This window comes from Meles meles, chromosome 20, assembly GCF_922984935.1.
Source record: "Meles meles chromosome 20, mMelMel3.1 paternal haplotype, whole genome shotgun sequence".
NCBI classification, from domain to species: domain Eukaryota; kingdom Metazoa; phylum Chordata; class Mammalia; order Carnivora; family Mustelidae; genus Meles; species Meles meles.
Window position 1 is genome coordinate 14,353,639 of NC_060085.1, and position 27,453 is coordinate 14,381,091.

At 48.4% G+C, this 27,453-nt stretch overlaps 1 protein-coding gene across 1 annotated transcript in view; it reads left to right on the forward strand.

The window, feature by feature from the left end:
- The first annotated feature begins 10,402 nt into the window (after positions 1-10,402).
- Positions 10,403-27,453, forward strand: part of PGPEP1 (pyroglutamyl-peptidase I) — a 29,076-nt gene continuing 12,025 nt past the window's right edge. The window contains exons 1-2 of the mRNA XM_045991014.1: positions 10,403-10,512; positions 12,730-12,782. Of these exons, the coding sequence (XP_045846970.1) occupies positions 10,479-10,512; positions 12,730-12,782 (87 nt within the window). The 5' untranslated portion in view covers positions 10,403-10,478. The remainder of the gene's footprint in view (positions 10,513-12,729; positions 12,783-27,453) is intronic.

Sequence of the window (27,453 nt, forward strand, 5' to 3'; positions counted from 1 at the left end):
CAGAAAGGTTTTAGGCACTGATATTTCCCCTCCAGGATCTAGTGAAGAGAGGGCAGTCTGGATGCCCAGCTCTGCTATAAATGAGCTGAGTGACTCAGGCATGTTTCTCTCTTTCCTCCTCCCTAAAAACAGGAAGAATCATCTCCACCAACCAGGGTTACTGTGTGGATTGATCAAATGTGGAACCCACATTAAAAAAAAAAAAAAGTGGAGCCCACATAAAGTGCCAAGCACCCAGTAGGCCTGAAAGGGCTGTTGTCCTTCATATCTTAGTTTGGGGTCTTCCTGCCCCCTGAAACCAACCCTGAAATGAAGACTCAAGGGCATAGAGTATTCAGAGGGTGACCTCAAGAAGCCCCCACTGGAGATGGAGACCTGAGAAAGGGAGGGAAGGATCCCTGCAGGAGGAACCGATGAGTAGGCAACACAGGCAACTGGAGACCTCATAAGGACAGCATAAAAGCTGGTCAGGGCAGCTGGGGTATGTATTCAAGTTCCATCTATCATTGGCTTAGGGTTGCTCTTAGGGGTGCTGGTGAGACCTGGGATGTGTGCAGGACCCTGGTAGATGGCTAAATAGTGATGCCAGCTGGGTTAGAAGGATCGGAAGGACCAGCGAAGCTTAGTTTATAAACAGCAGAAACTGGGTACAGTGAACTGTCACAGCATCCACATGGTGGTGGAAGTAGGAAGAACATCATGCGCTGGTACACTCCTTTCTGACTTTTCTTCATCTGTGCCGTCTTTCTCCTTTAGCTGAGCTAGCAAACTCCTTTTCATCCTTGAAAACTCTGCTTGGGTGACCCCGTGTGGCAGACGGCGGTCACTGCAGTTTTTGTCAGTCCTTTCAACATAGGGGTGGCCAATCAGAGTTCTCCATCCCCCTGGCCCTAGTGATTGGTTAAAGGGGGAGCCTGTGACTACCCAAGGGCAGTTAGGTCTCCCTTGGGAGGGATACTGAGGGGTAGAAGAGGGCTCTCTGAGGAGGTTGTTAGAACTGAGGCAGTGAAAGCCTCCGATTGATGTTCTGGATGAAGCTTTCTGCGGGGTGAATCCAGCGTACATTACAGCTACTTTGTGGAAAGGAGGCATGGTGTGAGCCCCCGGATCCAGCTATACCTGAAGCTGTAGTCGTGCCTTTCCACTTACATGAGCCCAGGAAGTTGTCCTTTATTAATTCTTTTGGAGTCTGGACTCTGTCCCTGGCAATCGGCATAATGTGCACTCATGCGTAGCTGCTCTGACAACACTTCAATGACTGCCCCCAAAATCTAATCATTCCTTCTCTTATCCGTCGAACCTGAGTAGCTTGCACTGATTTTCATCACTACCTGGTTTGTGCCACATTGTCATTGCTTGCTTGCACGCTTAAGCCTTCTCAACTCTGACTTGTAGCAACAGTGCTACTAATACGAGAGTTTGCATGGGCCAGTTTGTGGCTGTCCGCCTAGTTCCTTCCCCCCTCTCATCATGGACACATGACCCAGACTCAACCAGTCAGAGAGGTTCCCTGGGCCGGTTCTGAAACTGCCGAGCTGGAGTAATGTGAGTCAGATACAGATCCTGTCTCTTCAGAATCTTGGCCCTGCTTAATCCTGGATCCAGCCGTACCTGATGTTTCATAAATCCACATCTTACCTTATCCCTTGAACCAGTAGTGCTATTTTTTTTAATCCACTTTAAATTGTATTTCTGACAGCAGAAAGCTCAAGAGTGAAGGTCAATGTACCTATCAAGTTAACAAAAACACCCTACCCTCCACTAAAAAGGGTGTGCGTGTGTGTGTGTGTGTATGTGTGTAAGACCCAATGTTGTCAAAATTGTGGTGAAACTGGTAGACGTATATATCTCTCTTTTTAAGTGGGGGAAACATTGGCATGATCTGCCAATTACGTCTCAAAGTCCATAAAATTGTCATGCCCTTCAACTCAGTAAGCCATTTCTGAAATGTTATACTAAGGAGGTCTTGCAAATGAAGGGAAACATTCTATGCCAAGGCCTTGCAGCAATGTTGCCAATTGTAAAAGAACAGAAAGAACAGCAGTGGACTTGTTGAGTAAGCTATGGTTCACCCACTAGACAGAATATTTTCCATTCATTAAAAATTATATGTAACCTTACCACCATCACCAAGGGTGGGCTGGGCTCAGTGACTCACTTTCAAAGAATAGAGTAGAGAAAGGGGGGAAATAGTGACTTGATAGTGGAGACTTGGGATAGTTACCACATGCACTGGGCTGAGTGGCAGGTCCCTAAAGACATGCCCACGTCCTAGCTCCAGAACCTGTGAATGGGACCTTATTTGGAAAAAGAGTCTTTTCAGATTTAAGTTAAGGATCCTGCGATGAGGTTGTCTGGGGTTTAGGCTGGAAATAAAGCTAAATGACTCATGTCCCTCTAAGAGAAACACAGGGGGAGATTTGAGACACAGAGAAAACAGAGGCAAGGGGTTGGAGCCATGCAAACTTAAGCTAAGGAACCCGCGGAACCTGGAAGATATAAGAAGGTCCCTCCCTGGAGCCTCCAGAGGGAATATGACCCTGATGACACGTTGATGTTGTACTTCTGGCCTTCTGAACTCTGAGAGAATGAACTTGTGTTGTTTTAAGCCACCAAGTCTGTGGTCATTTGTTACAGAAGCCACAGGAAACTCATACACCACCTGCACCAAGGGATCCAGATTACACCACTGTGATAAATTGGGAGGATGTCAGGAACCCCTCATACGGTGAGATAAAAGGAGCATCTCACCTCTGTGGTCTTCCCCAAGCACCCACAACCCCATTCCAATCACAGTAAGAACATCAAACGGACCCAGGTTGGGGGCATCCCGCAGGACACCTGGTCAGGCTTCCTCAAGACAGCTAAAGTCATGGGGTTCCTAGGTGGCTCACTCAGTTAAGCAGCTGACTCTTGATCTTAGCTCAGGCTTGATCTTGGGGTTTTGAGTTCAAGCCTCCAAGCCCAGCATGGAGTCTAGTTAAAAAAAAAGTGGGGGCACCAGGGTGGCTCAGTCAGTTAAGCGTCTGCCTTCGGCTTAGGTCATGATCTCAGGGTCCTGGGTTCGAGCCCTGTGTTGGGCTCCCTGCTCTGTTGGGAGTCTCCTCCCTCTCCCCCTGTTTGGGAGCTCTTTCTCTCTCTCCCAAATAAATAAAATCTTTAAAAAAAAACTGCTAAGGTTATGAACAGCAAGGAAAGATTCAAAATTTCATTCTATTAAAAAAAAAGATTCTCTATTCTGTATGACCACATTGCTATCCATGCTAATATTCCTACTTTATTTTTTTAAAGATTTTATTTATTTATTTGACAGAGATCACAAGTAGGCAGAGAGGCAGGCAGAGAGAGAGGAGGAAGCAGGCTCCCTGCTGAGCAGAGAGCCTGATGCGGGGCTCAATCCCAGGACCCTGAGATCATGACCTGAGCTGAAGGCAGAGGCTTTAACCCACTGAGCCACCCAGGCACCCTTAATATTCCTATTTTAGATTTTATCTTCCCTCCCAGTACTCTCTGGGTAACAACCCTGCAATCTGTAATCCCCATTTTACAGAAGAGGAAACTGAGGCTTGGAATGGGAAAGTAGCTCATCTGAGGGCATGCATTTGAACTCAAGCCAACTGGCTCTAACCACCACACTTACTGTCTTCCATTCTCTCCCTAGGAAAATCGCATAAACATTTTATTTATTTTAAAAAGATTTTATTTATTTATTTATTTATTTATTTATTTTAAAGATTTTATTTACTTATTTGTCAGAGAGAGGGAAAGAGCACAGCAGGGGAAGTGGCAGGCAGAGAGAGAAGCAGGTTCCCTGCTGAGCAAGGAGCTCAATGTGGGATGAGATCCCAGGAGCCTAGAATCATGACCTGAGCTGAAGGCAGACACTTAACCAACTGAGCCACTCAGGGGTCCCTTATTTATTTATTTGACAGAGAGAGAGACATCGAGAGAGGTAATACAAGCAGGGGAATGGGACAGGGAGAACCAGGCTCCCTGCTGAGATGGGAGCCCAATGTGGGGCTTGATCCCAGAGCCCAAGGCAGATGGTTATGGACTGAGCCACCCAGGCGCCCCTTCTATTTATTTCTTAAAATATTTTATTTATTTATTCAAGAGAGAGCAAGAGAGGGCATTAGTAGGGGGAGGCGGAGAGGGAGAAGCAGGTTCCCTGCTAAGAAGGGAGCCTGACATGGGGCTCAACCCCAGTACCCTGCGATCGATCACCATCTGAGCTAAAGGCCACGTTTAACTAACTGACTGAGCCACCCAAGCACCCCTTGCATAAATTTTTTTTTTTTAGTTTTTTTTTTTAAAGATTTAATTTATTTATTTGACAGAGAGATCACAAGTAGGCAGAGAGGCAGGCGGTGGGGGGGGGGAAGCAGGCTCCCTGCTGAGCAGAGAGCCTGATGCAGGGCTTGATCCCAGGACCCAGAGACCATGAGGGGAGCCAAAGGCATAGGCATAAACCACTGAGCCACCTAGGCACCCCCTTGCATAAACATTTTAAAAGAAACAATTATTTACAAATGAAATTGTGTTTTTCTTCCAGCAACTCTGGGAAATTAGGTGGGGTTCCTGAGCCAGTTACATTGTACCAATGTCAATTTCTGGTTTGACAAAAGTTTAGTAAGATAGACCAGTTCACTGGGGGAAGCTGAGTTAATGGAAATGCTATTTTTCCAACTTTGTATTAGTCTTATTAAGCTATTTCATAATAAGAAATTATAAAAGACAAGTGACCCAAAGAATTGAAAGCAGGGTCTTGAAGAGATATTTGTACATCCATGTTCTTAGAAGCTCTATTCATAATGGCCAAAAGGGGGAAGCTACCCAATGTCCAAGAGTGGTTGAGTGGGTAAACTAAATGTGGTATTTTCATGCAAGGGTTTATTATCAGCCTTAAACAGGAAGGAAATTCTGACCCATGCTAAAACGTGGATGAACCTTAACACGTCCTTAAGCTGCTAACTGAAATAAGCCAGTCACAAAAAGAGAAAAACTGCATGATTCTACTTATATGAGGTCCCTAAGGTAGTCAGGTAGAATGGTGGGTGCCTGGGCTGGGGGAGAGGGAATGGGGAATTACTGTTTAACGGGGACAGAGTTTTCGTCTTACAAGATGAAAAGTGTTCTGAAGATTAGTTGCATGACAGCGTGAATGTACTTTTCACACTACTGAATGGTACACTTAAAAATGATAAATTTTATGTGTATTTTACAATTAAAGAAAAAACACCGGGGCACCTGGGTGTCTCAGTCAGTTAAGCATCTGACTTTTGATTTTTGGCTCAGGTCATGATCTCAGGGTTGTGAGATCGAGCCTGGCATCAGGGTCTGCGCTGGGCATGGAATCTGCTTAAGTTTCTCATTCCCCCTTTGCCCCTAAAAATAACAATATCACCAAAAGTCTACTGGCATTTTTTAAAAAAAAGATTTTATTTATTTATTTGACAGAGAGAGCGAGAGAGCACAACCAAGGGAAGCAGCGGAGGGAGAGGGAGAAGCAGGCTCTCCGTGGAGCAGGGAGCCTGACTCAGGGCTCGATCCCAGGACCCTGAGACCATGACCTGAGCTGAAGGCAGAGGCTTAAACTACTGAGCCACCCAGACGTCCCTAGTGGCACTTTTTAAAAGCAAAAAATTTCTGAATTGTATTTATTTCTGAGCACAGATATATCCAAGTTTTTGAAAGTTCACATTAAGCCACTTGCTTTTACAAAATACCTGCACATTAGTACCTGTTTTCCCTAACCAGAAACATCGGAAGGGCCTTTGGCTCTAAGGAAAAGGGTGAGGGGCGATGATAGCCTTCAGAGCTCATTCTTCAGCAAGTCCTGATAGAGGCAGCCTAGGTCCTTCTCTGAGAACTGCACTCAGCATCCCGGCATCAAGCCACCAGAGCACTGAACTGTGGCTGTGAGCGTCTGTGTTTTAACTGATTTTGTGTATCTGTTGACAGGATGCGTCCTCAGGTACCAGAAAAGCCTGAGAAAGGTTAATTTGGCGGGGGGGTGTCTGGGAATGTTCAAAACGTTTCCCATGTAAACGAGTGGCGATTGCTTCCTCGCCATCTCTGCTTACTATAAGGGTTCGCAGAAACGCTCTACGTTCAGACAGCAGCGGACACCTGTAGTGGATGTGTGTACCGCGTGCAAGAAGCGTCGGCAGGGATCCTCTGCTCCCCCACTGCCACACCTCCCCCATCCTGGTTCTCTCCAGGAAAGTCTTATCAAATTTCTTGCTTTTCCTTCCTGAGATATTTTCTGCCTTTTCAAGCACATTTGTGTGTGTCTTTCTAACTTTACGTTTGCTTTTCATTCCACAAATGCTTCCACGCTGGCTTTCCTTTTTCTTTTTAAATATTATTTATTTATTTATTTATAAAGTGAAACTACACCAAATTTGGGGCTTGAGCTTAGGACCCCAAGATCAAGAGTTCCACACTCTACTGATTGAGCCAGCCAGGAGCCCCTCCTTCCCTTTCCTTCTGTTTCCTTCCCTCCCCTTCCCTCCCCTCCCCTCCCCTTCCCTTTCTTTTCTTTTCCTTTCCTTTCTTTCTCTGTCTTTCTTTCTTTCTTTCTTTCCCTTTCTTTCCTTCCTTCCTTCTTTCTATAAAATTCACATAACATAAAACTTAACACTTAACCAATTTTCTTTTTTTTTAAGATTTTATTTATTTATTTGACAAGGAGAGAGATCACAAGTAGGCAAAGGGAGAGGAGGAAGCAGGCCCCCTGCCAAACAGAGAGCCCAATGCGTGGTTTGATCCAGGACCCTGAGGTCATGACCGAAGGCAGAGGCTTAACCCACTGAGCCACCCAGACGCCCCATACTGAAACCGTTTTATTTTATTTTTTTTAAAGATTTTATTTATTTATTTGACAGAAAAATCACAAGTAGGCAAAGAGGCAATCAGAGAGAGAGGAGGAGGAAGCAGGCTCCCTGCAGAGGGATCATGACCTGAGCCGAAGGCAGAGGCTTAACCCACTGAGCCACTCAGGCGCCCCCTGAAACCATTTTATTTTTTATTTTTTTTATTTATTTTTTTAAAGATTTTATTTATTTATTTGACAGAGAGAGATCACAAGTAGGCAAAGAGGCAGGCAGAGAGAGAGAGAGGGAAGCAGGCTCCCCGCTGAGCAGAGAGCCCGATGTGGGACTCGATCCCAGGACCCTGAGATCATGACCTGAGCCGAAGGCAGCGGCTTAATCCACTGAGCCACCCAGGCGCCCCCTGAAACCATTTTAAAGTGTACAATTCATTGGCATTAAATACATCCACCGTGTTGTGCAACCATCACTTCTATCTAGTTCTGGAACATTTTCATCACCTAAGAACAAACACCATCCCCGCGAACGGTCACTTCCTGCCCTCCTCCCCCAGCCGCTGGCGACCATTAACCTCCCTTCTGTTTCTACGGACTTCCCTGTTCTGGAAGATTCACGTAAGTGGAATCTTACACTCCATGGCCTTTTGTAACTGGCTTCCATCACTAAGCATGATGTTTTCAAGGTTCGTCCATGTGTGTATCCAAAAAAACTCCCTTTGTATAACTGAGTAATATTCCATTCCTGGATAGACCAGTTTTTCCCCATTCACCTGTTGATGGACGTTTGTTTGTTTGTACTGACCTTTTTTTTTTTTTAAGATTTAATTTATTTATTTATTGAACAGAGAGAGAGATCACAAGTAGGCAGAGAGGCAGGCAGAGAGAGAGAAGCAGGCAGAGAGCAGAGAGCAGCTGAGCAGAGAGCCCGATGCAGGACTCCATCCCAGGACCCTGAGATCATGACCTGAGCCGAAGGCAGAGGCTTAAGCCACTGAGCCACCCAGGCGCCCCTGTACTGACCTTTTGACAATTAAGTGTTATCATGAACACTCATGTACAAGTATTTGAAAACCTCTTTGCAATTACTTGGGGTTTATGCCTAGGAGTGGAATTGCTGGTCCTCCGGTAAGTATGTTAAACTTGAGGAACTGCCAAGCTTTTCCATGTAGTAGAGGCCCTTTATTGCACTTGGCTTTCCAATACAACCATCTGGTTTTTTTTCAAGACTTATTTATTTGGGAAAGACAGAGAGTGCATGTGAACTGGGGGCTGGGCAAAGAGAGAGGAAGAGAGAGAACCCTCAAGCAGATTTCCTGCTGAACACAGAGTTCTAAGTGGGGCTCGATCCCGGGCCCATGAGATCATGACCTGAACTGAAATCAAGGGTCGGGCACTTAACCAATTGAGCCACCCAGGCACCCTCCTACCCCCACCTTGCTTTTTTAAAAAAACTTTTAAAAATTTTTTATTTATTTTCAAAGATTTTATTTATTTATTTGACAGACAGCAATCATAAGGAGGCAGAGAGGCAGGCAAAGAGAGAAGAGGAAGCAGGTTCCCTGCTGAGCAGAGAGCCCAATCCCAGGACCTTGGACTGGGACCTGAGCTGAAGGCAGAGGCTTTAACTCACTGAGCCACCCAGTGGCCCCTTTAAAAATCTTTTTAAGGTCGGCTCTATCTCTCCCTGTCCCTTCATCTATCCCGCCTCTGTTGCAAAGCAGATCCTGGACTGCGGACCTCGGACACACCAGCCAGGATATTTTGGGGGCTGCTTGTCCTCCCTAAGGACAGGCCTATTTACTCCTGCTCCAAATCCCTGTCCCTCCCACATGTGATCCTGGGACAAGTGACTGAGCTGCTCTGGGCCTCAGTTTCCATACTTGAAAATATGGGATCAGAACAGTCCTCCCTTGAAGGGGTTTGTGAGATTAAGAAAGAAAACCCCAGTGATGTGCTCAGACAGGGCCCAAATGTGGTGTGGGCTACCCGTGTATCTGAGCCTTTCTCCCATCCAGTCTCAGCGGTAGTGTACGACTCAGTTTCTCCCCATCAGCACTCACTCTGGATGTTATATAGGTTTCCTCCCTTTTGTATGGTGGGATGAGGGAAAATGATGTGGCTTCCCTCCCTCCACAACCCTGGTTTCAGGAACATGTGCAGACACTTATTACATGTTGGAGTTATGAAACGTGATCCTTGGTAAGATTTTTGTTCTGTTCTCTTCTCCCACTTGGCTTGGGTCTTGCTCCCAGAGCTGGTTCAGGCTGGCTCTCAGATTTTCTGAATTCTACCTGAAGCTGCCAGAGACCAAAATAGCCACTGAGTATGTGACCTCTGTTCTGTGCTCACAGACCAGGGCTCCAGGCCAGCCCAGTGAACTCTGCCCTGGGTATTCCGAGACCAGGGCCAGAGGCAGATGGCTCTTGAGTTGGTATCCTAGCTAATCCGGGGCCAAGGCTGCTTGGAATGCGATGTCAGTGACCCAGGTCCAAGGCCTAGCCCTGTTTTCTGATGATGTGCCCAGAAACTCAGCCTCATTTTTCTGGCCGTTTTGGGAGAAAACTGACCAACGTTAGTGGGTGACTTACTGAATGCCAGGCACATATTGGGTGCACTGACATGGCTGTAATGGAGACACATCCTTGCTCTGGAAGTCTTAATCTCTATGTCAGAAGAAATGGGAAACAAACCAGAAAAGCAGTGTCTATAATGGAGTGTGATCACTGCGACAAACAGGATGAAATAAGGAAAGGAGATGAGCTGTTTACAGAGGATGAGAAGTGTGGTGGGCGATCTCAGCCAGATAGGGTAAGTAGAGCCCCTAGGAAGAGGGAAGTTCCGCTGACCTTTGAAGGAAGAGAAGCAGCTAGATAACCTGCAAGGCATGCTCCAGGCATAAGCAACAGGAAGTGCAAAGGCCCTGGGGTGGGATCCCGCTAGGCCCTTGAAGTACTATTGGGGCTAGAAGTGAATTGAGTGTTGGGGAGATGGAGAGAGGGGAGGCCGAGGTCTGTGGAGCCACATCAGCCTCCTTCTTTGCAACATGGGAGCCGGCAGAGGACCTCCGGCAACATCTTACTGTGGTGCTGTGGTGGTGGGTTTTCACTTTATTCGGTTCCCCTCTCAAGCTCCGGGTCCACATGCATGTCACTTCTCTGACTCCAGGAGGCTCTAGTCGAGCAGCCCTTAGAACCATGCTTCAGGTTCTTCCTCTGCAAAACGAAGAGAATAACCGAGTCTGACGGGAGGTGGCGGGGCAGGGAGCCAAATAATCCCCAGGAGTGGGCGGACAGCGGCGCTCAGTGAACACGCGGAATAAAATGACGCGCTCGTCGCAGCGCCTGACTCAAGTGAGTTCAAGCGGCCACATCGTACGAAACGAACTGTCCCCATCTTACACGGGGGAAACCGAACTTGGGAAAGGTGCGGGGTCCCGCGATCCTAAGGTGCGTGTCGGAGTCGGGGCGCGCACGCTGCGCCTCGGGCCGCGGGGCGCGCACGCCGAGCGGGCGGCCCGGCCGGGGGCGGGGCCGGGGCCGGGGCTGGGGGCGGGCCTGGGGGCGGGGCGGCGCGGGGTCCCGGCGGCTTCGGCGGCCGACTTGCCAGTCCCGGCAGGAGCGGGTGAGAGGCGGCGCCCGAGCCCGCCATGGAGCAGCCCAGGAAGGCGGTGGTGGTGACGGGTACGCTGATGGCGGCCGCGGCGACAGCGACCGCGGGCGGGGGCGGGTTGGGCGGCTCCAGAGCCTGCGGGGTTGGTAGGGGCGCGGTGGCCCGGGAGGGGCAGGTGCTAGAAGTCGTCCCAGGTTTGAAAGATGTCATCGCCCAGCTCGGTCCGCGCAACACGTAGAAAGTGGAGAAGGGGCGCCCCTATGGCCCCACTGTCAGGGGTCGGGGCAAGCAGGGGTGTGAGGGTCCAGCCAAGTGCCCCGCGCAGAACAGGCCCCTCTGGCGTCCTTCCTTTCCCGGGTGAGGACAGTGGTCCTCTGGGCACCTGTCTGTTCCGTCTGACTAGCCGGTGGGCAGGACTGGACTTCACCCTGCCCCTCCCGAGGTCGGATCTGTCCCCACCCACGGCCCCAGGGGACAAAGGCCGATTTGCGGGCAGGAAGTGCCCCAGTGACAAATGAACCTCCTTCCAGTCACTGCTCCCCCAGCCCTGTGCTAATGGGGGGGGGGGTGTTCTCCCGAGGCAAGAACAGGTGGAGGTCGGGGAACCTCGGGTGGCCAGCTGCTCTCCCTGTTGTCCCCAGGACCGTGTGGGTCAAAAATCTCCACCCCCCCCCACGCCCCGCCCCTAGCTGTTTATGGGTGAGCTCGTGCCTGCTGTCACTAACTCCCCGAAACTGTTCCTCCTCGGGGAAGACTCTGCCTCAGGGCCACGTGAACGTCAACTTCCGCTGGTCTCTGGTTGGAGGGGGGGTCATTTTGACCTGCTGTCTAGAGGGGTCAGAGTGGGAGATCCAGCTAAGCTTCCCACAAGTGTTTTCTGGCCTGGGGAGGGTGAGGCTGATCCTGGAATTTCCAGGAAGGTGGAAGAAGGCACTCACTTAACAGGTGTGTGTAATTGCAGGGAAAGTTGCTGCCACCCCCCCCCCCCCCCCAACCAGCCCTCCTGTATCTGGTTATCTGTTCCTCTAGTGCTGGGCTCTGGAGGCAGCCACCGGACTGGGCATTTTCCTTGCATGAATTCATTACATCTGTACCATCTCCATTTTGCACAGAAGAAACTGAGGCTTACAGAGGTCACCCTGTTTGTAGGTGGCGGAGCTGGGACTCATACTTAGTCTATGCAGGAGAAGAGAAGGGGTGGAGAGGTCCTGCCCCCACTGCGGGGGAGGCTCTGCTCTTCCAAGGCACAGCATCCCTCCCAAGGCCATGACACCACCTGGGACCCTCAGTACAGCTGGAGTGACCCCCAGTTCCAGGGCATCCTCTCTTGGAGATGCTCCTTTCTAGGCAGGGGGACAGGGTGATTAGAAGAGAAGAGTTGTGAACTCTCATGGGTCTGGTTTCGAACCCCAGCTCTTCTGCCTTCTCGGTCTGTGACCCTGGGCAGTGGTTTTCTCCAATCTGTGCCTTAGTCCTGCTCCTGTAAAAGGGGTCCAGGAAACAGCCTTGCCTGAAAGGGGACTCAGGGAGGCCGAAGGCCACAGTACAGGCAGAACCCTTAGCGCATCCTCTGACCACTCCCTCAGTTTGTAAGTGGGACCTGGAGTTCGAGCAAGCAGGGAAGAGGGTGGCAGGAGGTTGTCTGGACAGCCTGGCCTGGGAGACACACACCCATATGGATCCCTTAACGGCCATTCCTCACTTGGTGGTGATTCACGGAGCACAGAAGCCCTGCACAAAGACAGTGATAAAAATAATTATAGATGAGGATCAGGGATAGTGGAAAAAATCGAGAGCCCTTTCTGGGGCAACAGGAGGCCACTGGCCCCTTGGCAGGCACGAGGGTTGGGCAAAGGGGAAGATAAGAAAGGACAGTTAAGAGCAGTTAAGAGGGGCACCTGGGTGGCTCAGTGGGTTAAGCCTCTGCCTTCGGCTCAGGTCATGATCTCAGGGTCCTGGGATCGAGCCCCGCATCAGGCTCTCTGCTTGGCGGGGAGCCTGCTTTTCCCTCTCTCTGCCTGCTGCTCTGCCTACTTGTGATCTCTCCCTCTCTGTCAAATAAATAAATAAATAAATAAAAGCAGTTAAGAGCGAGAAATGGGAGGGGCTCTCTGAAGGGCTCTGGGTGTGCCCCAGATCACAGGACCAGGCCCCTGACATTGGCCCTGGTGGCAGCTGCTGCCCAAGTTCCCTGTTCCATTCTGCCGGGTGGCGGCAGCAACGCAACCCTGGGCAGGCTACAAGAGGTCACTGGGTGGTGATACGGCTTCTCCTGTTTGCTCTTCCAGGATTTGGCCCTTTTGGAGAACACACCGTGAACGCCAGCTGGATTGCAGTCCAGGTAACTCAGATCTGGAGGGTAGGAATCAGACTCAGGGCTGGGCTCCCCATGGAAATATATGGCACCAAAGAGAGGAAGGAACCTACGAAGAGAACGGGTCCCTTGAAGCTTCCTGCAAAACATTTAAGTCTGATATCCACACCTTTCCGGATGGTGACCAGTATAACCACATTTGTTGGCTTGCTGTGTACGAAGCACTCTGAATTTCCCTCACAACCTTTGCATGGTTGGGTGTGCTCATTCTTGTGCCCATGTTCCTGATTGGGCAACCGAGGCCCCCCGGGGAGTTATCTGAGATCACACCATCAGGAAACTGGAGTGGCAGTGACTCAAAGTCTCCCCTGCCACAGCCAGGTTTGGGGGGACCAGGAAGGGATGTTGGGAGGATGTATTAGCCTTTAGAGAAGGTATAGTGACCCTCACTGTTGCCTCCCAGCAGTTGTGGGAGGAGAAGGCTGCAGATTGGAGGGTAGGGGGTGTCTTTTCCACTGTCCTGAGCAGGTTGTCAGCCTGCAAGCCTTCCACTTTCTTTGTCAGATGGGGCATTTGGAGAGACAGACGGGAACAATGGGGAGAGAGAAAGAGAGAACCGTTTTCTTCTTATATAAATCAGGTCTGCAGAGACCGGAGCCAAACTCATGTTAATCCTAGCCCATTAGCTGCTTGATTTAAAGCATTCCCTGCTTTTCACGCCAGAGCCCTGAATTTGGAGAAAAATCCAAGTTGAAACCTCCATGCGTCCACCCCTAGTTTTGCCCTCCCCCATTTTTTATATCACCCCAAGTAGAGACCTCTAAATCTTGGCCACTTTTCTTTTTTTATTAAAAAACATTTCACCCCACTTTGTGAGCGGGACAGAGGGACAGGGTCCCCAGGACCCTGCAGATGGGAGCGTGTCCCAGGCTCTGCTCGTTGTACCCTCTCCCTAGAGCCCCAGACAAAAAGGAAACAGCGTGTTTCTGAAGACGTTGTGTGTCTGGCTTTGTGCGAGTTTCAGACAGGAGCCTTCACGGGGCTGAGTGGACACAAAGCCGTGTGTCTGAATTCCTGGGCCCCAGACACTATGATCTGCATCTAAATAGGAGAAAAATCAATTAAACAATCTTTGGAAATCCCTCTGAGCTTTGGGATGCGGATGGTGGAGGATGGCAGCTTTTTCATTCTGCTGCTGGAGGGGAAATGCCCCTGATATTTTGGTTGCCCGTCTTGCCAGACCTTGCCTCTGGAAGACTTGCCATTTTCTACCTCAAGCCTGTGAAGCAAGAAGAGAGGATTCTCTACCATTCCATGGATTAAAAAAAAAAAAAAAAAAAAAAAGACACCAACTTTCCCAAGATGTGATTGTTCCCCTTAAAACCAAAACCAAAACCAAAAGCTAGAGTTGCGCGTACATACGCTGAGTGATTGCCTCATGTAACTCCATAAAATTTCACGCACGTGCACCTCCGTGCTACCTGTGTCTGGATCAAGATCTAGAACATTCCTAGCCCCTTTCTCATCACAGAAGCTCCTTGTGGCCCTTCTTAGCTATTTCCCCCCGGGTGTAAACATCTCTGCTGACTTTCTCTCTTTTTTTTTCTGCCGTGTGGGTGTCATCTGTTCTAGAACTTGGCATCAGAGGAGTTGTGCTTGGGTCCATCACCTTCCACAAAGTACAGTGTGTGTGGGATCTGTCTGTGGGGTTGCTGGGAGCTGCCCTTGGTGTGTTTTAGTTGACCTGGATGAAACAGACTTGCGCATGAAAAGGCATCCAGTTGGATGGGTCCAATCTGTCCCTCAGGAAAATATGGCTGAGTGTTCTTGGTGGGATCCAGACGGGAGATCAGGCGGTAGTTCACAGTGATCGCCTCAAGCTGAAGATGGGAGTTTTGTTTCCCAGAGTGAGCAACAGTTAACTTCCTGTCCCCATGCATTTTTCAGAAGCCCAAGCTGTCCCCTGTAGAAGGAATGCCTCCTCTCTCAGGGACCCACTAACTTCTCTTTTTTTCTCCCCTTCTCTATCTGTCTTTCTGTCTCTGTCTCTCTGAGCCTCCCTCCAGTCTCTCCCTCTCTCCCCTTATGTCTCCGTAGCACTCTCCATCTCTCTCTCTCCCCTTATGTCTCCATCTTTCAGTTTCGTTTGGTCTTTCTGGGGGTCTCTGTTTCTCTCTTTTCATGTCTCTCTCCCCTTATGTCTCCATCTCTCTCTCTGTCCCTCTCTGTGTCTCTGTCTGTCACTGTCTCCTCTCCCCTGGCTCTCCCGCCTCCTTGGTCCCTCTGTCATCTAACCTTCCTTCTTCACGCCTTGCATGAACTTGTGCTCTAGTGCAGAATGAACTGTCTCCCACCAGCTACATTGGGGAGGTGGGAGTGTGGGGACAGAGGGCACCCCCTTTTCCTCGTTCCCCAGCATGGCACTGCCCCTAAGCACCTCGCACAGGACAGACTTCGTTTTTGGAGCATCCTGTCTTCCTCTAGGTCTAGGGTGGTGAGTGTGGGACGCTGGCCGCAGGTCTCTCTCTTCCTAGGAGGCTCAGGTGGGTGTCAAGGGCCGGGACCCCCTTGTTTGGCCGTCCGGAGTGTTCCCTGCCCAAGCACAGCGAGGAGGAGCTGGGTCACAGGTCCTGGTGACATCACGGGACAATTACTGCCACTGTGAGTCTAGACAGACCTGCTAAGGATATTAACCAGGGAACAAAGGGGGTCTTTGTTGTGGGGTCAAGGGAATCGGTCAGATGCGGCCTCGCGGCGGGGTCTTGTCAGGTAGACTGGGGTATAGACAATGCGCAGTCTGGGGGCACGTGAGCCCTGTTCCTTTCACGATGTGAGTGCGGGGCGGCTGTGCTCGCTGCAGTGTGCTCGCTGCAGTGTCCTGGGACGTGGGGGATGCTGCCACTCGCCTCCTCCCGCAGGAGAACTGCCTAGCTCTCTTGGATCAGAAAGTGTCCAGAGGCTAGATTATGGACCACCCGCTTCTGATAACTCCCCCTGAACTTTTATAGCTTGTTCCTTCCCCTCCGTTGCCTGGTTTAAAATTGGGAAGCAATTTGCATAAAGTGATACAGACGGGTCTCCGTACCCCTGTCACTGCGGGGAAGAGGATTTCTATCCCCATCCCTTCTGCTTCAATGAGGATAGTGAACGATTCCATCAACCTGGAATGTTCCCTCCCACCTCAGCTTCCCCAGCATTCCCCACCCTGCCTGGGACGCAGTTGCTCTCCTGACCTCGGTCATCTTAGATGAGTTTGATGGGTCTCAAGCTGCCAGTGAACAGGCGGGCATGGGGTCTGTGTCCCCCCAGGTGCCGGCTGCTACTTGCTTAGTCAGAATTGGGGTGGGAGGGGCAGCTGGCTCTTTCCCCTACTGACCCCCTACTCCCGCTCCCATTGGCACTGGGGGCGCTTCCAAAATGAACAGGGACACTCCTCTCCGGGTGTTTGATGAACAGGTGGTTTGCCTCACTGTGGGGATGCTGTGGGCGGGAGGTAGCGGGGGGTGGGGTGGGTGGTGCTCGTGTATATTTTTGGAGGCTGTTTCATTTTGTTTTTTTTCTTAAGATTTTAATTTATTTATTTGAGAGAGAGAGTAACAGAGAAAGCAAGAAAGAGAGGGGGAAACATTCTCCCCGCTGAGCAGGGAGCCCCTGGGATCATGACCTGAGTGGAAGGCAGATGCTTAACTCACGGAACCACCCAGGCGCCCCTATGGTGGCAATTTTCTTAGTTTAGATTTTTTTCCCCTGGTGAGGAGAGCATAGCTGAGGGCCCAGAAGATGTGAGGAACAAAGTTTAGGATGAGAAGGTGACTCGCAGGGCACCTGGCTGGCCTTAGCAGTAGGACACGTGACTCTTGATCTCAGAGTCAGGAATTCAAGCCCCAAATGAGGCGTGGAGCCTACTTAAAAAAAAAAAAAAAAAAAGTTGGAAAAAGGTGACTCAGTCTGTGATCTCCTGGTGATGTCAGCTCATTTCCTACTACTGAGAACTGATGTGGGCATGTGGCCATCCCACTAATGCTCAAAGAAATATCACCCAGTGGGGACAGCTGTTAAGTCGCTCCGGTCAAGTGAGGTGGCTCAGCGCCATCGGACTGCCCATTCTGCCAGGCAGAGGGGATCCGTGGCAGGGTTTGCTGTTCCAAGCCAGGCATCCAGCCTTGGCATATCACATGTCTTTTTTTTTTTTTAAGATTTTATTTATTTATTGACACAGAGAGAGAGTGAGCACAAGCAGGGGGAGTGGCAGATAGAGGGAGAAACGGGCTCCCGGTTGAGCAGAGAGCCCGATGCGGGGCTCGATCCCAGGACCCTGGGATCATGACCTGAGCCGAAGGCAGAGGCTTTAACCCACTGAGCCACCCAGGGACCCCAACACATCACGTGTCATAGTGACCTGGGGTGGGGGGGGTGTGTGGCTACCGTGCCCCAGAGGTATCTTGGGTTGGTCACTGATCGAGTTAGCATCCTGAGTCCCCCTGTGCACGGAGGTGGTTTCACGAAGTCCAGTGCCTGGGCTTGTGGGTGGCCTGGTCCGTGGACAGCAGGCTTAGCTGGGGACAGCTCCCCAGCTGGACCCAAACAAGTAAAGGTGATCTGTTGAAGTCCTCGGTGTAAGTCCAGGAGATGGATTCTTTTAATTCTTGGCTTTTTAATGTATTTTCACTTGCCAGAAAAGTCTGCCAGGGCCACAGGAAAATAAAAGGGCGGGGTGGGGGGTAGAATTGGAGTTGGTGGGGGGGAGGGAGAGTCAGAAAGAGTGGAGTGGTGGTGAGAGCAGGTCAAGGTAGACAGATTATTGACCTCATACCAAGATAAAAGTCTTTGCTGGAGACTCTGCCAGCCCTAGGGGCAGAAGCAGCAACTGTCTCATTCCACTGAAAGAACAATTTTGACCAGTTATAAGAAGAGGACAGAGAAGTAGTCCTTCCGTAACCAGATTTCCTCAAATGTTAGCATTGTATTACATTTGCTCTTTCTCTAAGGATAAATGAGGTAGATAGATAAGTATAATGTAAAAAAAAATTTTTTTGACTTCCAAGTCATCTTATTTTATTGTGGTAAAATATATATAACATAACATTTACCATCTTAATCATCTTTAAGTGTACAGTTCGGCAGCACTAAACACATTCACACTGGTGTGCAACCATCACCACGATCCCTCTCCAGAAGTTTCGCGTCTTCCCACACTGGAGTTCGGTCCCCACTAAACGCTGACTTCCCCTTTGCCCTCCCTCAGCCCCAGCCCCTCCCTTCTGTGCTCTGTCGGTAATGCATTTGGCAACTCTCGGGACTCCCATCTGCGGAACCATACAGTGTTTGTCCTCTTGCGACTGGCTGATTTCAGGCAGCGTAATGTCCTCAAGGTTCATCCACGATGTAGCCTCAGTCAGAATTTTTTTTCCTTTTTCAAGACTGAATAATATGCCACTGTGTGGCTATACCACTGTTTGCTTATCCCTGTGCATCCGCTGATGGACACGGGCATGGCTTCCATAGCTTAGCTAGAGTGACGAGCACTGCTGCGAACATGGGCATACAAATATTTCTGTAAGAGGCTGCTCTCTTTTTTTTTTTTTTGAAGATTTTATTTATTTGACAGACAGAGATCACAAGCAGGCAGAGAGGCAGGCAGAGAGAGAGGAGGAAGTAGGCTCCTTGCTGAGCAGAGAGCCCGATGCGGGACTTGATCCCAGGATGCTGGGATCACGACCTGAGCTGAAGGCAGAGGCTTTAACCCCCTGAGCCACCCAGGCGCCCCAAGAGGCTGCTTTCAATTCTTGGGAATATACACCCAGAAATGGAATTGCTGGATCATATTATAATAATGTTTAATTGTTTGAGGAATTGCCCTGTTCCGAGTCATTCATTCATTCATTCATTCATTCATTTATGTATCTATTTAGGTTTATTTATTTATACAGTCTCTACACCCAGTGAGGGGCTCGAACTTAGGACCCTAAGATCAAGACCCACATGCTCCACCCACCAAGCCAGTCAGGCACCCCTGTTCTTAGTCATTTATTTCTTTTTTCTTTCTTTTTTTTTTTTTTAAGATTTTATATATTTGACAGTGAGAGAGAGAAAGAGAGAGCACAAGCAAGGGGGCCTGCAGACAGAGAGTGAGGAAGAAGCAGGCTTCCTGCTGAGCAAAGAGCCAGATGTGGGGCTCGATCCTAGAACCCTGGGATCATGACCTGAGCTGGAGGCAGAGGCTTAACCATCTGAGCCAGTCAGGTGCCCCTGTTCTGAATCACTTAAAGGTCAATTTCAGACATGATACCCCCCTTTTTTTAAATGAAAGATTTTATTTATGTATTTATTTGACAGAGATACAGTGAGAGAGGGAACACAAGCAGGGGCAGAGGGAGAGGGAGAAGCAGGCTCCCCACTGAGCAGGCAGTCCAACATGGGGCTCAATCCCAGAATGCTGGGATCAGGACCTGAACCGAAGGCAGATGCCCAATGACTGAGCCAACCAGACGCCCCACAGACAGGGTACCTCTTGTCCCCCTAAATAATTCATTGTGTTTTCCTAAAACACAGGCTCAGCACAGTGATTAAAATCAGACTCATTTAACATAGATACAATTCTAGAATCTACAAGTCTTCTTCAGATTTTACAACACCTATTTAATATTATTACTGAGTCATTAACAATTAATTATCATAAATGATTAATTATTAATGCATCATTTGATTGTAAATTTATTAATGATAAAGAAAATTCTATCATATGTTGTGTTTAGTTGTTTATCTCTTTAATCCACTGTCATCTGAAAGTTTCTTCAGTCTGTCTTTGTGTCAAACATGACGAAGTTTGCTGGGAACTGCTCACTCCTTGGTCGTGTCTTTCAGGATGGATGGTTTGATGTTTCCTCGTGATTATACTGAGGCTGTTGGTTTTGGCAGGAATCCCACAGAAGTGATGTTGTGTCTTTCTTGGTGCATTGTATCAGGAGGCATCAGAGTTTGAAGTATTGCGGTGTTGTTGCCCTTGATCACTTGCTACAAAAGATGAGATCTGGGGGCGCCTGGGTGGCTCAGTGGTTTAAGTCTCTGCCTTCAGCTCAGGTCATAATCTCAGCGTCCTGGGATCGAGCCCCTCATCGGCCTCTCTGCTCAGTGGGGAGCCTGTTTCTCCCTCTCTCTGTGCCTGCCTCTCTGCCTACTTGTGACCTCTCTCTCTGTCACATAAATAGATAAAATATTTTTTAAAAAAATGAGATCTGGTAGTTTTCTCTTCTTGTGCTTTGTAATTGAAAAGTATCCTGTCGTATGATACTTTGTACCACATAAATACTTCTTTAGACTTCCCCACACTCCTTTTAGCATCTCTCGCTGAGTCTTGCCTGAATCTGTTATATTTTATTGTTCTTAAAGATTTTATTTATTTACTTGACAGAGATCACAAGTAGGCAGAGAAGCAGGCAGAGAGAGAGGAGGAAGGAGGCTCCCTGCTGAGCAGAGAGCCCGATGCGGGGCTCAATCCCAGGACCCTGGGATCATGACCTGAGCCAAAGGCAGAGGCTTTAACCCACTGAGCCACCCAGGCGCCTCTAATTCTATCTTTCCTTTGACACTTTTTATGGCCTTTGCTTTAGGAGCCTATTTGTATCCGTGTGGACTCATGGATACTTACCATCCTCAATATGTGACAATCGCTTGCTGTCCTTATTTTGATGTTCAAATTGTCCCACACTTGGCTCGTGGCAGCCCCTTCCACAGCTCCTGTGTCCTTTTGCTGTGTTCCCATCTTCTTCTGTGCACATCTTTCTTTCTTTGGTCCCAGGCTCACTTTTTGTAAATCAGCTTTACTTCAGAATAATTTTAGAGATGAATTTAGGAATTTGGAAAGGTTACAAAGCGAATACAAAGAGTTCTTGTCTGTGCCTCACTTGATCTCCCCTGGTGTTAACATCTCTCGTAACTACTACATGTCGCAAAATGAAGGACCCGACGCCGCTCCATTACTAAAACTAAAGTCTAGACTTTATTCAGGTTTCATGGATTTTTCCCACCAAAGTCCTTCTGCTCCATGATCCCATCTAGGCTCTTCACGGCATTTATCAGGCATCCCTTTCTTTTGTCTTTTCTGGTTTCTTTCTTTTTCTTTCTTTTTCTTTCTTTCTTTCTTTCTTTCTTTCTTTCTTTCTTTCTTTCTTTCTGGACAGAGATCACAAGTAGGCAGAGAGGCAGGCAGAGAGAGAGAGGAGGAAGCGGGCTCCCCGCCGAGCAGAGAGCAGGATGCGGGGCTTGATCCTAGGACCTTGAGATCATGACATGACCCAAAGGCAGAGGCCCAACCCACTAAGCCACCCAGGCACCCCTCTTTTCTGGTTTCTACCTAAGTGTTGGATATCAGGGGCTTCATGGCATTAAAAAACAAAAACAAAAAACAAGATAGAGGGGGTGCCTGGATGGCTCAGTGGATTAAGCCATTGACCCTTAGTTTTGGCTCAGGGTGTGATCTCAAGGTTGTGACATCGAGCCCCACACCAGGCTCCCTGCTCAGCACGGAGTCTGCTTGAGAATCTTTCTGTCTCATCTTCTCTCTTGAATGAATAAAATCTTTAAAAAGTTAAATAAAAACCAAACTATAATCTAATTGAAATATAATCACATACCATAAAATTCACCCTTTTGAAATAAATAATTTTGTGGGGTTTTTTTAAAGTATATTCACAGAATTGTATAACCATCACCACTAATCTAATTCCAGAACATTTTCATCACTCCAGAATGAAACCCCATGCCATTAACTGTCACTCCCCATTCCTCCTTTCCACCCCGTGCCTGGTAATGACTAATTTACTTTCTGTCTCTATGGATTTGCCGGTTCTGGACATTTTCTGTGGAATCGTATGACATGCACCCTTTTATGTCTGGCTTCTTGCACTCAGCGTCATGTTTTCAAGCCTTGTCCACGCTGTAGTGTGTATGTGTCCAAGCTTCATGCCTTTTTATGGCCGAATAATATTCCATTGTATGGATGTACCGCATTTTGACTAGTCATTCATTCCCTGATGGCTATTTGGGCTCTTTCCACCTTCCGGTTGTTGTGAATGGTGCTGCTGTGGACATTCACGTACAAGTTTTTGTGTGGACATAGGCTTTCATTTCCCTTAGGTATACATATGCCTCGGAAGGGAACTGACGGGTCCTATGGGAACTCCAGGTTCACCCATGTTCTTTCCCAGCTGCGGCCTTGAAATTAGCAATTTTGACATAAAGCCTTCATTTCTGTCTTCGGTAAGAACATTTAAAAACCAAGAGCTGGGAGCTGGGTGTGCGCACTGCTACCGGGCTGTCATTACCTCTTGAGCTCTGTCAGGGGGCAGAGGTGGAAAACACTCACACCCACACACACACTCACACCCCCACACACACACTCACCCCCACACACAGACACATACCCTTACCTATACCCATTTCTGTGTCAAAACCCTGGAGTTTACACAGATACCTCCAATTTTTTTTTTTTTTACCCCAAAGATTTTTTATTTATTTACTCAAAAGAGACAGAGAGAGAGAGAGGCAGAAGCAGAGGGAGAAGCAGGCCCCACAGAGCAGGGAGCCTGACATGGGACTCGATCCTAGGACCCTGGGATCATGATGCGAGCCAAAGGCAGATGCTTAACCGACTGAGACACCCAGGCATCCCCAGGCCACTTCTTAATTAGCATTGATGCCTCACACACAGATGCAAGAAATGTACACAGGATGTTCTCGGTGGCATGGCTTGTAATTGCGGAAACTTGGAAGCCACTTAAATATTCCAGTGTAGCAAAATACTTAAATCCATGGCAGCTCCCAAGGCAGCTCATGTCTGAAATGGAATATTGGGCTCCAGGGAAAAGGGAAGGAAAGAGATCTACATGTAACAATCTAGCTAGACCTCTTCAACCTGTGACTGAGTAGAGAAAACAAGCTGAAGGATACAGTTGATGTACAAATGAATACTGTGTTTTCTCAGGTCTGCACGGGTTTGTGTGCTGTTTACAGTGCTTACCGGTGAAGTCTGGGGATGAGATCTAGACTTGGGGGGGCTTCAGACTTGATCTGTATGGATTTTTAAAATATGCTGCCTTTTTTTTAAAAGATTTTATTTATTTATTTGATAGACAGAGATCACAAGTAGGCAGAGAGGCAGGCAGAGAGAGAAGAGGAAGCAGGCTCCCTGATGAGCAGAGAGCCCGATGCAGGGCTCGATCCCAGGACCCTGAGATCATGACCTGAGCTGAAGGCAGAGGCTTAACCCACTGAGCCACCCAGGCACCCCAATATGCTGCTTTAATATCTTTAAATATTAATTAATTCTAACATCTCTGTTGTTTCTGGGCACGTTTCTAGTAGTTGATTTTTCTCATTATGGGTTTTAATTTTCTGCTTCTTTGCTTGTCTGGTGAGTTTGGGTTTAATGCCAGACCTAGTGGATTTTACCTTGGGGCCCGCCGGGTACTTTTTAATTTCCTCTGCATGTTCTTGAGCTTTGTTCTGGGATACAATTAAGTTGCTGGAAATAGTTTGATCCTTTCCAGCCTTGCTGTTAAGTTTTGCAAGGCAGGACCAGAATAGTCCTTTATTCTGGGGCTAATTTTTCTCCACTTCCTTAGGAAGTTTTTCCACTCTGGCTGGGAGGAACACGAAGTACTTATACCCTGTGTGAACTCTGAGGGTTTTTCCCTCTGCTGCTTTCAAGCGGCTCTGTCCCTGGTCTCGCACTTATATATGCCCATTAGTTCTCAGACCCTCAACAGATCTCTGCATTAACTGACTCTTCCCTCCCTTTCCACTCAGCTGTCTTCTTTCCAGGACTCCACTCTGCAAACTGTAGCCTTCTTACCCTTTCTAGAACCCCAGCTTTAACTCCTCAAGGTCAGAAAAGTGTTATTTTACACAATTTGTCTATTTTATTCCCTAGTTGTTCCAGACCAGGGGTGAGGGGCATGAAAATCTGATTCCTGAGGCTCCATTTTAGCCAGAAGAAATTCCTTTGATTTTTTCTTTTTAAAGGAAGCACATACATGTTTTAAAATATAGTTTAAGTTAACATCTTTGGAGCCATTTTTAGGCACTATGCCTTTTATGTATATTGTTTTATTTTTCTTCCCTGTGACATGGGTACTGCTGTTAATCCCATTTACAGATGAGAAAACTGAGGCACAGAGTAGGTGAATGACTGGCCCAAGGTCACCCAGCCAGTGAGTGGTAGGAAGAAAGAACAAACGTGGTCAACTGGCTCTGGAGGCTATGACTCCTACCTTCCACCATCCATGCAGTTAAGAGCTACTTTTTTCTCTCTTTTCTTTGTTTACTGAGATGAAATTTACATACCATAAAAGTAACTGTTTTAAAATGAACAATTCAGTGGCATTTAGTACGTTCACAATGTTGTCCAACCACCACATCTCTCCAGTTCCAGAACATTTCTGTCACCCCAAAGGAAATCCCATCTCCATCAGCAGCCACTCCCTATCCCGCCTTCTCCAGCCCCTGACAACCACTAGTTTCCTTTCTGTGTCTATGGATTTGGCTGCTCTGGACATTTCATGTACATGAAATCATATACTGTGTGGCCTTTTGTATCTGGCTTCTTTCACTCAGTACACTGTTTTCATGGTTCATCCACATCATAGCATGAATCAGGGCTCCATTCCTTTTCATGGCTGAATAATATTCAATCATGTGGCTAGATTGCATTTTATTTCTTTATGCTTTTATCCACTGATGGGGGCTTGGGCTGTCTCTGTCTCTTCATTATTGTGGATAGCGAGGAGTTACTTTTTAAATTTATTTTAAAAGGTTGCTCAAGTAATCTCTACACCCAGCGTGGGGCTCAAACTCATGACCTTGAGTTTGAGCGTCACATGCCCTTCTGACTGAGCCAGTCTGGCAGCCCAGGAACTACTTTTGAATGTAAGAATGGATGAAAAGAAAAGAGAGTCCAAGGTAGCAGCTAGTCCAAACCCACATTTACAGTTGAGGAAAGTGAGCACTTAGGTCTACATTTTGCCTAGTCTACGCTTGAGCTGGTCAATTGTTCAGCCAATATTCCCAAGCACCTGCTGTGTGCATGTCCTGTCCTGGGACAAGGATACCACCTTGTGGGGCTAGAAATGCTTCTCAGGAGGTTGAGACCTGAAGGCTAAGGAGAGAGTCCACTGACCAGAAAGTGAGGGGAAGAGTGTTCCACGCAACGAGAACAGCCAGTGCAAAGGTCCTAAGGCAGGTGTGAGTCCAGTGTGCGGGAGGCTATGTGGGGAGGCTGGAGGAAGTGAATCAGGGAGGGGGGATGAAGGGAGAGGAGGGCAAGGAAGTTGGCAATGTCCTGCTCCCACAGGGCCTCATGGACCATGGTGGGGAGTTAGGATTTTTATTCTGAATGGGAGTGGGAGCTGGGGAAGGGTGGGATGTGATTTTTGGTTCTGCCTTGGGAGGCAAGAGGTTGGGGCAGTGTCGGGTGGGAGACCATGGGGCTTGGGTCTCCAAATCAATTTGCCAAACAAAACTTGGGGTTCCCCAGACCCTCCTACACTATTGGTGGAAATGCAAACTGGTGCAGCCACTCTGGGAAACAGTATGGAGGTTCCTCAAAAAGTTGAAAATAGAGCTACCCTACAACCCAGCAATCATACTACTGGGTATTTACCCTAAAGATACAAATGTAGTGATCCGAAGGGGCTCGTGCACCCGAATGTTTATAGCAGCAATGTCCATAATAGCCAAACTATGGAAAGAACCTAGATGTCCATCAACAGATGAATAGATAAAGAAGATTGGAGATATATAAAAATATGTATACATACATACAGTGGAATACTATGCAGCCATCAAAAGCGAAACCTTGCCATTTGCAACAACGGGGATGGAACTAGAGGGTATTATGCTGAGCAAAATAAGTCAATCAGAGAAAGACAATTATCATATGCTCTCTCTGATATGAGGAATTTGAGAGGCAGAGTGGGCGGCTCGGGGGGGTAGGGAAGGAAAAAAATGAAACAAGATGGGATCAGGAGGGAGACAAACCATAAGAGACTCTTAATCTCACAAAAGAAACTGAGGGTTGCTGGGGGGTGGTGAGGGGAGGGGCAGAGTGCCTGGGTTATGGACAGTGGGGAGGGTATGTGCTATGGTGAGTACTGTGAAATGTGTAAGCCTGATGATTCACAGACCTGTACTCCTGGGGCAAATAATACATTATATGTTAATTTTTAAAAAGTGGGGTACCCCATAAATCCCACCCATGGATCTCTCTGATATCCACCGGGGTAGCATTTTCAAATCACTGAGTGAGATCTGGGAGTTCTATGAAACAACCCTACTGATAATTATTACTTGGAGTATTCACTTTACTATGAAGAATTCTTGAGCAGAAGGGGGTCTGTCCATGCTTGTGTGGCCATTCGAAACCATCGCTCCAGGCCCACAGCACACAGCAAGCCAGTGAGCATTTATGAATTGGTGGGAATGGAAACAGGGATCCCAGATGTAAAGCCTTCTCGGGGGTTCCACTGGCAAGCCCCCTTGCCCACTTCATCTCCAGGTGCCCACACCCTTTAAAGAATGTCCGCCCTGATCCCACTGCACAGTCCAGGAAGGTGAGGCTTAGATGAGAAGGGAACGTGAAGAGTAAAAATACTGATGACAGAGAAATCATTGTAAGAGAAATGAAACCATTTACAAAGTTTCTCTTAACGTGTGTTTAAATGTCTTGAAATTGACTTCACAGACAATGTCACCCCCCTCGCCTCCCAGCCACGTGCTTTAGCAACGGTCTGCAGCCCACCCAGGCACCAGTGTTGGGGGGGGGCTGGTCTACCCCTGCCCTCATTTGTCTGGCCATGAGCTTTCCTGGGGGGCTGGGCTCTTTCTGATCATGCACATCATTGGGCTTTGTGACAAGAATGGGGTCCCAGTTCCCTGTGTTGGCGTTTGAGACTCCCCCCACACATACACCTCGTCCCACCTACCCTCCAGGTGTCCTTGTCTCCAAGTGACCTTGACGCACTTTCTTGGGGGAGCAATTTGGAATAATCTGTCCATGGGGAGGTGCCTGCCTTGCCAAGTGTTGGCTACTCTCCAGCCACTGCGGTCAAAGGAGCATGGCGTTGGGACAGCGTGGATAGCAAGGTCAAGGCAACCATATAAAGAAATCCTGAAGCCACTTAAGGAGATGCGGGAACTCACCTGCAGTGAATTAATTCAGTGAGGCCAAGTGCATGCGAAAAAGCCTTTGCCTGGGACCCATCCATAGAACCTTCCCGTGACATCCGCCAGCGGTAGCATTTTTGAGCCAGTGCACGAGACTGGAGAATGAAAGGAGACAATCCTGCCAATAATCGTTATTCGGAGTATTAATTTTACTGTGAAAAATACTCAGTGTTTCATGCTGAGCCAAAACCTTCATCGCCCAAAACCCTTCATCTCCCTGCCCCTGGGTGCTGGGGTAGAGGGATCACTGTTCCTACTGTGCCTTGGGCTGTCTGGGGAAGGAGACCTGGTCCTAGGCTCTACCCGCAGGGAGTTAAGAGGTGGACACTTGCTGGACCACATGGAGAATTCAAGGAAAGAAAGCATCAATATTTTCCCCAGAAAGGGGCACATGCAGCCCAGTTTTGTGCACAATTTGTGATGTTTCTAAGCCACCTCATGCTCAAGGTCCTTAGGGTGTCCCTAAGGAGGTAGATCC